At 57.0% G+C, this 13,338-nt stretch overlaps 1 protein-coding gene across 1 annotated transcript in view; it reads left to right on the forward strand.

Moving 5' to 3' along the window:
- Positions 1 to 909: 909 nt before the first annotated feature.
- The window catches only part of FADS2 (fatty acid desaturase 2), a 31,293-nt gene continuing 18,864 nt past the window's right edge, over positions 910 to 13,338 (forward strand). The window contains exons 1-4 of the mRNA XM_044259436.1: positions 910 to 1,225; positions 8,761 to 8,871; positions 10,563 to 10,760; positions 10,872 to 10,973. Of these exons, the coding sequence (XP_044115371.1) occupies positions 1,019 to 1,225; positions 8,761 to 8,871; positions 10,563 to 10,760; positions 10,872 to 10,973 (618 nt within the window). The 5' untranslated portion in view covers positions 910 to 1,018. The remainder of the gene's footprint in view (positions 1,226 to 8,760; positions 8,872 to 10,562; positions 10,761 to 10,871; positions 10,974 to 13,338) is intronic.

Raw genomic sequence — 13,338 nt, forward strand, 5'->3', positions numbered from 1 at the left:
CGTCGTGTGGGGTCGGTCCTGTATGGCTTCCCTGTCCGGTCGCCCAACTAGCCTGTGTACAGGGCAAGGACCGTGTCCCGCCCGTCGCCGCGCCTCCTCCCCTCTCCCCCCACCACCATGGCGCCTAGCACAAAGAAGCAGAGCCGAGGTCCTGCAATTCTTTCTTCGGAGAGCGCCTGATCACAGGGTTCAGAGCCCTGGACGAGTCCGAGGCCGTCTCGTTTGTCCAGGGAGGCTGCAGGACAGCGCCAATGGGCAGAGCCCGGACAATGCGGAGACTCCCGCGTCCCGATTCCGGCGGGCCGGGGAAGGGCGTCACCCGGGTGGCCCGTGAACGTTCCTATGTCAGGTGCATGCCCCGGAGCGCGCGGCGCCCAGCCTCCGCCCCCGCTCCTCTGGGATCTCCTACAGCGCCCCGGGGCTCGAGCGGGGCCGTTGCGGGGGGCGGGGTAGGACGGGGAAGGGAGGAGGTCCGACACGTAGCGGCCTCCCGGCTGGGCTAGACTCTGCGCGGGCGCGCGGGCGGGGGAGCTGGGGACCGCCGCTCCAGCCCGCTGGCCTTCGAAAGATCCTCCTGGGCCAATGGCAGGCGGGGCGACGCGCCCGGATTGGTGCAGGCGCTCTGCTGATCACTGTGGAAACCCGGGCGGCGGGGAACGCGGGAGGATGCGGAGCCGTGGGCGGGGGGAGCCGGAGGGGCCGACAGAGTAGGCGTCCAGGTCCTGAGCGACCCCGGAGTTTTTCCAGGAGGGAAAAGTCCACGGCGGGCTGGTGGGAGGAGGGAGGGGCGGAGGGAGGGGCGGAGGAAAGGGACCGCTTGGGGGCACTGGGAAGCCGGAGAGAGTCGGAGGCAAGGCAGGGGAGACTGCCTAGCTCGGGCGAGGAGGCTGGGGGAGGGGGCGCCGGGGGAGGGGGAGTAGGAGAAGACAAAAGCCGAAAGCCAGGAGGGCCCGGGCCGCACACTCGAGCTGCGGGCGTGGAGGCCACAGTGCACGCGGCATCCCGGTCAGCAGGCAGCATGGGGAAAGGGGGGAACCAGGGCGAGGGGGCCACAGAGCGCGGGGCGCCCATGCCCACCTTCAGCTGGGAGGAGATTCAGAAGCACAACCTGCGCACGGACAAGTGGCTCGTCATCGACCGCAAGGTCTACAACATCACCAAATGGTCCAGCCGGCACCCAGGGGGCCAGCGGGTCATCGGGCACTACGCGGGGGAAGATGCTACGGTAAGGGCGTGGGGGCTCTGCTGCCACCTTTCTGTGCCGCAGGCCGGAGTCAGAAGCCACGGATCTCGGGGCTCCAAACCAGACCTCCAACGCTGAATGGAGCGTGGGGCATCCAGGAGGCAAGGAAAGCGCGTCTCCTGCGCTCGTCTCCCGCCCCAAATCCTCCTCCTTTAGGACAGCGGGGGCCCCCTGGCTAGCGGGGTCGGATTTTGGAGCCCGGGAGGCAGGAGCGCGGCGGAGATCCAAGCGGTGGCGAGCAGGGTCTGCCGCGCGCGCTAAGGAAACACACCTCCCATCCTTCCGCCGGGTTCTCGTGGAGCCGGGTACTCCCCAAAGGGGGCGCTTGGGCCCCAGGAGTCTGGCAGCCCCAGCGTGGAAGATGGCCGCTCCTGGGCGCCGTGGACCGGAGCGGGAGACGGGCCAGGTGTGGGACTCCGCGCGCGTCCCTCACTCTCCAGCCAGAGTAGGGGGCGGGGAAGATAGAGGCCTGTCGCTGCGGCCCTGAGAAGGTCCGCAATGGCTGCCGCGCACAGACCGCCCGGGAGCTGCTGTTCTCATGCTCTCAGGGACTACCAGCACCCACCCCAAGGCTCGGTTCTTGGGCTTCGGGGTGGGGAATTGGAAGGAGGGTTTGCAAAGCCCGGGCGAGGGCGGGGGGGCAGCAGCGTGTTTTTAGCAGCACTAGGCTGGCTTGGCAACAGGTCCCGCCTGGCCGGGGTTACTCTCGGACCTTGCAACTACTCAATGGTCCTCTGTTTCTAAATCCTGCCAGGAATGCCCTTCCCTCATCTGCACTCCTGAAGGTACTGGGTGCAGAGCGGCCCACGGTACCCACACCAGAAGGCCCCCTCGGCCCCTCCTGATCCCCAAGTCCGCAATCCTGGCATCTCTTGAAGATGCTTCTGGAGCCCAGAGGGTGGGAACTGGAGAGAGGGAGCCCAAGGGAGTCCAGGAGGGAAGAAAGGGGCCTCTTGGAGGCAGGAAGTTGGAAGCCACTGGGGAGGGGTGAGTAGGGGAGAGGCCCTGGCACAGGACGCCTATTGTGCTGACCAGTAGGGGGCTTTTGCAGTCCTAGCTGTATGGGCCCCTGCCCTACCGTGGAACTTTGGATCTCCCTACCTCTTCCAAGTCTTCTTGGGACAGGCCTACCCAGGCAGGCCAGACCAGGCAGTTACAGTCTTGGCTGGGAATGGCTTACGGCTTTGGTAAGCGGGGTCCAGCCATGTGCAAGCTTGAGAAAGTGGTCATCGTGAGATGGTGCCTACAGCTTCTGGGCTCATCTGGTTTTACCTGCTTGCTCGGGAACACTGCCTCAGCCTTGGGGGCTTGACGGCCCACCACAACTTATCAGGCATACGGTTTTCAGACCATCTGTGTTGCGTCCCGTGGCTCTTCCCGCGACAGTTTGTGGAAGCTGGGTAAGGGCAATTCTCAAACAAGAGACCTGACTCCTGGTCGAGGTCTTCCTACTGTGAAATACATTCTCTGATGTGGAGAAAATCTGTACTGTGTGGCAGAGTGCTTCCTAAGCCATGAGGAAGCACTAGAAACATGGCTTCTTGTCCCTCGTCCATCTGGCAAGTGAAGAAGGTGAGGACTATGGAAAGTGAGCAACAAGGAATCAGGTGGAAAAAAGTGGAGATTTATGCCGATTTTATGTGTTCTGGGACGCATTGCACAGCCCTTATCCCCAAAGCTCACCACTTTCTAAGATGAGGCTTTTAGGGCCTGGCATGGGCTAACTGGGGATATGGCGCTCTAACATGGAGTAGGCAACTAGATTCTCCTCTCTTTGCTGTCTGGGACCAGGGCAGGGAAAGGCCATGGGCAGCACAAGGTTGTACGGGAAGACGGCTCCAAGAGGCAGGGATAGGCGAGGAATCAGCAGACCTTTGTCACAGGCCGTGGGGCAGGTGGCTTTGCCCCTCTGAGTACGGATTTCTTCCTCAAAGCTTGGGGACAGAGTATTCAGGCCATGCAAGTCGGGGAGGGATGGGTCAGCAGATGAGAGTTCGGATCCCCGGGAGCTCCCAGTGCACTGTTTTGAGCCCATCCCAGTGCAGTAACAGCCTCCTAAGAGGCGGGAAGTCAAGGAAGCCATTCTTGGGACAATTCAGGACCCCAGTAAGGGGTTTTCCTGATTCTGAGGAAAAGGCCTCGAAAGTCAAGACCACCTCTTCCCAAAAGGGTGACCTAGCCAAGGGCAGTTGTCATTTGGTGCTTCTGCAGAAGTAAGAACTTCGCCCTGCCTGTAAGAATACAGGGGCTTAATTTTTTCAACTCACAAAACACATTCATGCCCGTTAGTGCGGCCCGCCCTCGAACAGACCTGCAGGTATCTCTCCTTGCTCTTAGGTTTAAAAACCTTGCTCAAGTTTGAAAAACTTGCTCCAGTGGCTGCGCTCAGCCCTAAGCTCAGGATCTACCAAGCCCTCTGGCTCACCTTCCCTTTCCCCTGGGTCTTCCTTTCTCTTTCCCTCCCTTCCTTCCTTTTCCACCTCTCCTGCCCTCTGGCACTTCTCTGCTCTCCCCATTGGCAGAGGGAGCCCTCCGAGTCCCAGGATGTCTGCTTTTCAAGGCAGATGCAGAACTTTCCCCACTTGGGGCTTTTAATCTTCAGCTACGATTCATGACCCATTTATTTAGTGTCTCCGCATCTCTGAGCCTGGCCCTGGGCGTTAAATTGAACAATTCAGACCCTGACTGCATCTGGTGGGTTTGCTTCCCTCCTTCCTCTCACGCTGGGGCTTGACGCTAGACCCTCTACTTCTAGGTCTATTCTCCAGCTTTTCCTGCCCCGTCCGCATCAGTCGCCTCTCGGAACCCAGGGAAGGCGAGAAGAGGTCAAGGTTCTATCTATCTGCGGACCTGCTCCCATGTTGTTCTTAGGAAAAGGCGACCAATTGAAAACAGAACAAACCTCCCTCCTCTTTAGACAGGGTTGGGGGAGGGGGTTGTGGTGTTTGGAGGCAGAGGACTTAGGTTTTTATCCCAGCTTTACGAATTCATAGGCAAGGCGTTGCCACCAGGCTCCAGGGGGCTGTCTCCAACTTTAGGGGGTGAGGGATCTTAATGGGGGGTGCCTTAGCCTCCTGTGTGTGTATGTGAATGTTCCCGGCACACAGGCTCCGGACTTCAGGAAATCAGAGACAAGAGTGTGATGACAAGTTGAGTGACCCCATTTTCGCCAAAGGAAAAGGCATTGACTGTGCCTCTGTTTGTGCCTGGAGGACAGCTGTACTTTCTGAGCTGGATTAAGGCAGGGCAGTCCCATTCTCCCGGGCTACATCCTCAGGAGAGCACCCGTTCACCCTCCTCCCACTACTTATCACTTGTGAGGGTCCCTTCAGTCTCTGTGGGACCCATGAAGGTGCTTACGTTCTGTGCAGTCAGGCCCTTCCCATCCCTGGGGCCTCGCATGTGCCAGATATTAGCTGAGATGCTCTGCCGCAGCCTCTATTGCTTCTTTCCCTGGGATGGCGCACAGTCCAGCAGCTCAGCCGTGGAGAGGACGTCAGGGACTCTGTCTCTAGCTGAGAACTCAAGGAGCTTCTTCAGCTTCTCCCTCTTTAACCCCTTGTTCTGCAAAGTCCCGGTTCCCAGGACCGTTCCCTGCAGCCCGGAGAGCCCTCGGGGTGCTCCTCCCATGTTCCCCGGGTCCCACAGTCTCAGCGGGTCTCCACTTGATGCCGTGGGGCTGGGTCTGGGGAAGGGGTCCTTCAGGCAGAAGTTGGCTGGCGTTGGCGCTGGGTGGGGCGGAAGCAGGAAGTGCAGCACACGATATCTTCCATTCTGGAATCTTCCGCCGTTCCTCCCGCAGCCTGCCCTCTGCACCCGCAACACACGCACCTGCCCGCCTGAGGACTGTTCCAGTCTGCTGCTCCTTTCTCTTCACCCTTGGCCCAGGGCTTCCAGAAAGCCTTTGGCCTCTCTTCCTCTCAAGTGAGGACAGATGCTGGTCCAATTCTTGCTCCAAAGTCAACATTTGGATTGGCCCCATCTTACTTCGCATGGTGACCTCCTGATCCAGCCAGACACTTGAACAACCCAGCAGTTCCTGGGAACCTTCTGTAGGAGTGGGAGGTTCTTTTATGACTCTTTGAAGGGGAAGATGCCAAAAGTGCTCAACTCTCAGCGGGAAGGAAGCTCGTTTTGACTGAGACGTGTGTATCAGCATTGGAAAACTCTAGAAGTAGGCACACGGGCAGTGAGATGGTGGGCTGGCAGCTTCGCCTCCCTCCGTCTCTTTCTGTCTCTAGAATAGGACCTGCCTTGGAGTTCGGTAAGGATTAGTGGCTTATGCACCCAAAGCCCGTGGCTCGGTGGCAAGCCCTACGTGTCTCAGGATGTGGCAACTCTGCCACCACCGCAGTGGGGGCTGGAGAGGTTGAAGAGTTCTGTTGTCTCAGGAGCGTAAGCCAGGTTGCACAAAGGAGCGCAACAAGGGTATGAACATGATTGAAGCGTGGGTGTTTCTTGGGGCTAGAGGGAGCCGACCGGACCCTCACGTTCACTTGTGAGCTCTCCTTAGGCTTCCTCGTAGGCCCGGGAGTTGCTGTGGCCCTTCCCTTGTGGAGCTCATTGACGTCTAGAGGGGAGAGAATGACATATACGGAAGTAAGTCATACAGCTTGTGAATTGGTAACTGTTACGAAGAAGGCAAAACCGGGCAATGTCCAAGAGAGAGCGTGGGGCTGGAGGGTGGTTGGGAAAAGCCAGCCACAGGCCACTATGGGAGCAGGGCTCCCAGGCGGGAGAAGCGCCGAGCAAAGGCCCCGGCATGAGCACGAGCTTGGGGGGTTCAGAGGTGGCCTTCACCTGGCCTGCTCAGAACGCCGTCAGACCTACCATGGACAGCCAGACACGCTCAGTGCTTGGCTTCCTCAGCTGGAGGAGGCGTGTGGTGCCACAGCCCTGGAGTCAGGTGAACTTTGGATTTGATCCTGGCTCTGCACTTGGAGCAGAGAATGTTCCCTGCTTGTGCTCCAGGGTCTTCATCCACACCGCAGGCCCTGGGCCTTCTGGAACATAAACGAGGCTCCTGACTCGTTCCCTGTCACATGGGGAGGTGAGAGGCCACCTGAGAGCCTTCCAGAAATGGCCAAGGAATGGTGTGGGCTGGGACAGGAGTCTGTCTGTCTGTCCATCGGCTCCACCAAGCTCCCCAGTCCCAGTCCAGGCGGGGGCTTGAGGGCATGACCTGGATCTGGGGGTGGGGTGGCAGGGGCTGGAGTGGGCAGTGGGTGCTGGCTGAGAAATGAGTCACTTGCAGACTTGAATTTTACCTCCCAGTGAGGAGTAGAGAGGTGGTTTAGTTATCAGACATAGCAGTTGGCTCTCAAGAAACTGCCTTACCAAAGGCTTCCCGTCGTTTCTGGAAAGCCGTGGTCTGATGGGGGGAGGAGCAATGAAGGAGCTTCTGTAGGCTCTGCCTCTGGAAGGCAGTCCGGCTCACCACCGCACCGCTGACACCAGGCCCTGCCTTGGATACTGCTGGAGGGCCTTTCCCCAGGGCCTCTGGGCTCAGTGGGGCTGGGAAGGGCCTCACTTAGCAGAGGTCGCTGAGGCCGGGGTGGGATCAGCTGGCCCAGAGGACAGAGCTGGTTTGCACCAGCCATTGCCTGCCCTGAGCCCCAGAAGGGCCTCACATCTCTTCTCTGAAAATATACTTGATCTGATCCTTTGCCTCCCTCCCGTAGGGGGGCACGGACATGTTTTTAAAACTGTACAAATTGTTTTGTTGGTCTGTTTTAGACACAAATAGAATAAAGACCAGGTAAAAAGACTCAATGCCAGGCATGCAGTAAGGAATTGGGAGAGGCCTGGCGATCACAGTCGGGAGATACTTTGGTGGGGAGTTTAAACATGCTTACGAGTTGTGGGTACTTTCCTGGTTCATCGCTCATTTTAAAAAAATTTGAAGATTTCCAAACATGCAGAACTGTTGAAAGAGTAAGGGAACACCTGCATTTCTTCATCCAAGATGCACTAATCTCAACATCTTGCCATACTTGCATCCCCCTTCTTTGTATATTTCTTTTTTTTTTTTTTGTATGTGATTTTCTTTTGCCGAATCCCATGAAAATAAGTCATCTCAGTTATGCCATCTCGTCCCTCAGTTCTTCACCCCCTGCTCCTAAGAATGGGGACATTCTCTAACATCATCACCATACCTTTGTTGTGATGAAGAAAATGAACAGTAAGTCCTTCCTATGACCAGATACCTGGTCTGTATTCAAATTTTACGATTCAGCCCCAAAAAGGTCTTGTGGAACAGCTGGGTCTTTATTTTCCCCCCCTCCAAATAGGAGCCTTTCAAATCAAACATTACATTTCATTTCTTTTCTTTTCTTTTTAAGATTTTATTTATTTATCTGACAGACAGAGATCACAAGTAGGCAGAGGGGCAGGCAGAGAGAGAGAAGGGGGAGCAGGCTCTCCACTGAGCAGGGAGCCTGATGCGGGATTGGATCTCAGGACCCTGAGATCATGACCCGAGCCAAAGGCAAAGGCTTAACTCACTGAGCCACCCAGGGGCCCCAAGTATTGCCTGTCTTATAATCTTCTTGTTTTATCTTTTTCAGTTTTTTAAAAGCTAAATATCTCCTCCCAACACACACACACGCGCGCACACACACACTTTTTCCCCCACGATGTTGCTGTTTCTTCTGGTTTCTCATGGTATCATTTGACTTTGTTCTCTATCTTGCAGTGTGTCAACATTTGGCTCACTGCACGGTAAGTGTTTGCCGCTAGGACATCATACCCATGATGCCAGCTCATCCCCAATGAAAATGCCATGTTTGTTAAGGAGATGACTTATGTAATAATATAGATTTAATATAGAATATAATATAATGATTTTAGTAACGCAAATAGAAAAAAACCCAGAAGGAAACCAGCTAAAACATTAGCCAGTGTTACTTGCTCTCTGGGTGGTTATCTATTTTCCTCTTGGTTCTTGTGTACATTCTCTAAACTTGCCTAAATCATGCATGTTATAACTTTATCATTGGAGTTATAATAATAATAATATTATTATACCATATTTTTAAAAATTTTTTAAAGATTTTATTTATTTGAGAAAGAGAGCAAGAGAATGAGATTAAGCATGGTGGGGGAGGGGTAGAGGGAGAAGGAGACTCCCCGCTGAGTGGGGATCCCCGATGCGGGGCTTGATCCCAGCACCCCAGGATTATGACCTGAGTTGAAGGCAGACGTTTAACAGATTGAGCCACCCAGGCACCCCTATTTTTTTTTTAATTTTAAAAGCCACAGTTGGGTCCCAGCCCGTGCATCTCCCTTCAGAGGTGTGTTTTTCTGACTCCCCTGGAGGCGTCCTGAATGTCTGCACACACCCCTTCAGTGTGCTCAGGGTGGAGACCGGGCACCGAGGGATCTGCTGAGATGAGGCCGGAGAGAGCATCTGGGCCAGGTCCTGGAAGGCCTTGATCAGGGTCCAAGTGGGGACACGGAGAGCTGCTGCTGGTTAGCCCTGAGGTCTCCCACTCACCGCCTGCTCTCCGCCTCCCCAGGACGCCTTCCTCGCCTTCCACCGTGACCTTGACTTTGTGCGCAAGTTCATGAAGCCTCTGCTGATTGGAGAGCTGGCCCCGGAGGAGCCCAGCCAGGACCATGGCAAGAACGTGAGTGTGCCCAGACCAAGGAAGGAAGGGAGGGCTTGCGGGGAAAGGGGGTGCCTGCCTAAAGACAGAGAGTGCCAGCTGTGGGCCACGGGATCCCCCGCCCAATACCAGGGGTCAGGCAGGACTCCAGGACTCCTCCGCGAGCCCCTTCCCTTTCCGCCAGCCAGCCTGGGCTGGCCCCTCGCTTGGGGTGATTCGTTCCCAGCCTCCTCACCTCCTGGGTCTCAGTAGTTAGGCTGGGCCCAGAGTCTTCAGTTCTGATCCAGTCCTGCTGTTTTCTCTCTCCTTCCTTGGGAAATAGAGCCCATTCTGTGTGCCAGAGGCCAGCCTCCCCTCCCCCGGCTCTCCCTGCTCCTGGCCCTCCCCTTTCTCCCCAGAGCGGATAGGGGAGGTTGTCTTCACCCCTCCCTGGAGCTGACCTGGGGTTCCATCCTGCTCCCTCCACCCGGGGCTCTGTCCTCCGCCCTCCCCAGCTCCCCTGCAGGCAGGCAGCTTCTCTCCTCTCTTCTGGGTCCTGTGGGCTCCCTCCTTCCCGACCTTGCTTCTCTGGCCCTACCTGCTTTCCCCACTTTCCCTACTTAAATGGGTGTCAGGCACTCTTCTGATCCTTTGCCACTTACCACCCAGCCTCCCAAACCTGGCTCCCTCCACCCATACGGCACCCCACCCCTTTCAAAGCACCTCTTCCCCCCACCTGCCCGACCCCTGCCTCCCAGCAGCTTCCTTTCTCCCAGCCATGCTCCTGTCTCTGGAATCGCCCCCGACTCCACCTGGGCCTCCCCGGCCCCCCATCCCCAGGACCCACTGAGCTGTCCTGCCTCCCTGAGCTCTGTAGGGGCAGGGATGTTGTCCAATGGTGGGTCCCCCCACCACGACCCCTGAGACTCCACAGAGTGCCAGAGCAAGTAGGGGCAGAGGCGGGTGGTGCAAAAGTGTGAGCTTGTGTGTATGTGTGTGTGTTATACATACTTACCCTGAGCACAAATTTTACCATTTTAGCCCATTTTAGATGCACAGTTCAGTGGCTTTGGGACACATCACATGGTTCTGCAAACTTTTACCACCATCCACTTCCAGGACTTACTCATCACCCCAAATGATAACTGTCCCTGTGAAACATTAACTCCCCATTAGACATCCGCCCGTGCCCTGCAGCCCTGGGAACCATTGCTCCACTTTCCGTCTGGCACTTGCCTACTCCCAGTGGCTCCGCGGTGTGGAATCATACAGTATTTGTCCCGTTATGTCCGGCTTAATGTCACGGAGCGCGAGGTCTGCAAGGTCCATCCCTGCGGCAGCGGCCGTCGGGCTCTCCTGCGTCTCAGAGGCCGAATCAGACTTGGTCGTGCAGAGAGGCCACATCCAGGCCGGCCAGGCGTCCACGGATGCGTACGTGGTTTGCTCGTGCCGTGTGCCGTGGCAGTAACGCCGCTGTGAACATGGTGTGCAAAATACCAGCTTTCGAGTCGGAGCCTTTCTCTGCCACCGACCTGGCTGGGGCCGAACACGTGATGTACGGCGCCGGGGAGGCCCGGGCAGAGGGCTTGGGCGTGGTGCACCGTGGCCGGGCTTCCTCGGGTCACAGGCCTGTGGGGGGCCCCTCTTGGCCACCATTTCCCCCGGCAAGAAGACGTTGGTCCCCTCCAGCGCAGCCGGGTGGCTGACACCTCCCCTGTGCTCTTGTTCCCCAGTCCCAGATCACCGAGGACTTCCGGGCCCTGAGGAAGGCGGCCGAGGACATGAACCTGTTCAAGAGCAACCACCTGTTCTTCCTCGTCCTGCTGGCCCACATCATCGTCATGGAGAGCATTGCCTGGTTCATCATCTTTTACTTTGGCAATGGCTGGATTCCAACCGTCATCACGGCCTTTGTCCTTGCTACCTCTCAGGTGAGGCGTGGCGTCCGGTGAGGGACCGGTGAGGTCCCCCCACTGCCCCCACCCGCTCGCAGAGGCCGGGACGTGGGAAAGCTGGTGTCCTGAAAGCGCCTCTCTCCGCAGGCCCAAGCCGGATGGCTGCAACATGATTACGGCCACCTGTCTGTTTACAAGAAGTCCACCTGGAACCACTTTGTCCACAAGTTCATCATCGGCCACTTAAAGGTAAATACCAGCAGCCCTAGGCGCCTGCCCATCAGTTAGCGGCTGGCACGGCCTCAGCTCACTCTGCCCGGGGCCAGGTGTCCTCTCCGGTCAGCGTCGGTGGCCGCAGAGTGCCACGGCATGCCCGGGAGCCAGGCCTTCCTGCCGGGCTGCGCTGGGCTCTGGGACTTGGCGAGCCCTCCCCACCTCCCCCCTTCCCGGCCCGGCTCCGATCCTATTAGGCGGAGAAGCAGGGTACTGGTTGTGAGGACAGGCCTGTGCCGCTCTTGTGTGTTGGCTCCGTTGATGATGTTATTTAGTGTTTACTCTTTATCTAAAAACGTATCTTAAAAATCCCTATTAGCCTGAAAGGGAGATGCTGTCAGGGAAGTCTCTAGATAAGAGACAACGATCCGCTGAGCCACAGGACCAGAGTTGTTTTTTTTTTTTTTTTAAAGATTTTATTTATTTATTTGAGAGAGAGAGACAGTGAGAGAGAGCATGAGCGAGGAGAAGGTCAGAGAGCGAAGCAGACTCCCCATGGAGCTGGGAGCCTGATGTGGGACTCGATCCCGGGACTCCAGGATCACGCCCTGAGCCGAAGGCAGTCGTCCAACCAACTGAGCCACCCAGGCGTCCCAGAGTTGTTTAAGCTCATGGGGAAGTAGTTCCCCTCACACCCCCTCCCCGGCCCCCGCCGATGAGGAGGTCACCCCACAACGTGTTACAGCAAGGCAAGTCCGTAAGAAGACAGGTTGGCCTTGCCAGCGACCTTGTGCTCACCCGATTGGCCCATCTCCTTGATTTTGGAAGTAAGTCCTTGCCAGCTCCTCTGAAACATCTCGTTCCCCAACTCGGCCCTTTCCCAGCAGCACCCAGCTACTGTCCTAAGAAAGGCTGTGTCCTAAAGAATCCCATCCCGCCTCACCCCGGCTTGGGAAGAGCTAACTTGTCTGGGTTAAGCGGGTCCCCCCCAACCTGCCCCATGACCCAGATCCCAGGGAGCCCGTGGCCGGCCGGCTGTGGATCTGGAGGGGGGCAAACTCCAGCTGAGCTAATAACCAGTCGCCGGCAGCTTGCCTGGCCCTGAGCCTGTGGAGTCCTGAGAACCTGGTTTCTTTCCAGAAGTACAGGGGTGAAGGCAGAGGGCGCGCACAGTGGAACGCTTTGTTTCATTTCATCCTCTTGTCTGCTGGATGAAACCCTCCTCAGTGTTGGAAAGTAACATTTCACTCCCGACCCGACCCACGGTATCCCCACCCGTTTAACAAAGATGGGCTGTGTCCTGTTTCCAGATTCTGGATGGCAGCTGAGAGGGCCTTTCCCTCCTGACGTCCCTCAGTTTTTGCAGGGCTCAGCTCTCGTGTTGGATGGAGGATAAGGCCAGGACAGAGGACTGGCCTCCCTGGAGAATGTGGGCTCATGATGTCAGAGCTGTAGAGTGGGCGGAGGACAGGGTCCTTGGGCTCGGAGGTTCTGCACTCACGGCTGGCTGGTCCTCCCCTTGGCTTTGTCCTCCTTGCTGTGTGTAAGCCGGGGCTCAGCCATGCAGCTCAGCCCGGGGTGCCCCAGAGCCAGGAGCCTCACAGCCGGCAGAAACCGCTCCGGCACCCCACAGTCACACAGCTGCGGACAAGTCTTGTAGATCTGTCTGCTCTCCTGGTTCCCTTTGTTGGGAAGAAAGAGGGCCGGCTTCAGGGAGGGCCCCAGAGGCCCTGCTCCCTTGAGTGGTTTAGCACAAGCTGGTAGGGAGCAGAGAACAGGGTGCTGTGTACCTTGAGGGGCCGGGACCTGCTTCCTACCTGCAGCCTGAGCCACTGCGGGATTCCAGCATGGGCTCTCCCTATCCCGACTTCTGGTCTCTTCCGGCGGACATTTCTTCCAGAGGATGACCCTGTACAAAGAGCTCTGAGCCATCATACCTCTTTCATCGTTGGGCATTGCACGCCAGATAAAATGCATAACACAAGGCCAGCACCGTCCAGACTCCACTCTGGCTTCAGAAACCAGGAGACCGCCAGCCTTTCCATGCATCGTCTTGGGCCACCAAGGGCCGGGGACTAGGCTGGGGCAAGTGAGGCACTCGCCCGGGCACAAAATTTTGGGGGAGACCAAAAAGACTCGGCAATCAAGATGAAGACCATTCTAATGTGTTATTTATTTATTTACTTATTTATTTTAAAGATTTTTATTTATTTATTTGATAGAGATCACAAGTAGGCAGAGAGGCAGGCAGAGAGAGAGAGGAGAGGAAGCAGGCTCCCCGCTGAGCAGAGAGCCCGACTCGGGGCTCGATCCCAGGACCCTGAGATCATGACCCGAGCCGAAAGCAGAGGCTTAACCCGCTGAGCCACCCCCCTAATGTGTTAAAAAAAAAAAAAAAAAA

This window comes from Neovison vison, chromosome 7, assembly GCF_020171115.1.
Source record: "Neovison vison isolate M4711 chromosome 7, ASM_NN_V1, whole genome shotgun sequence".
Classification (NCBI taxonomy): Eukaryota; Metazoa; Chordata; class Mammalia; order Carnivora; family Mustelidae; genus Neogale; species Neogale vison.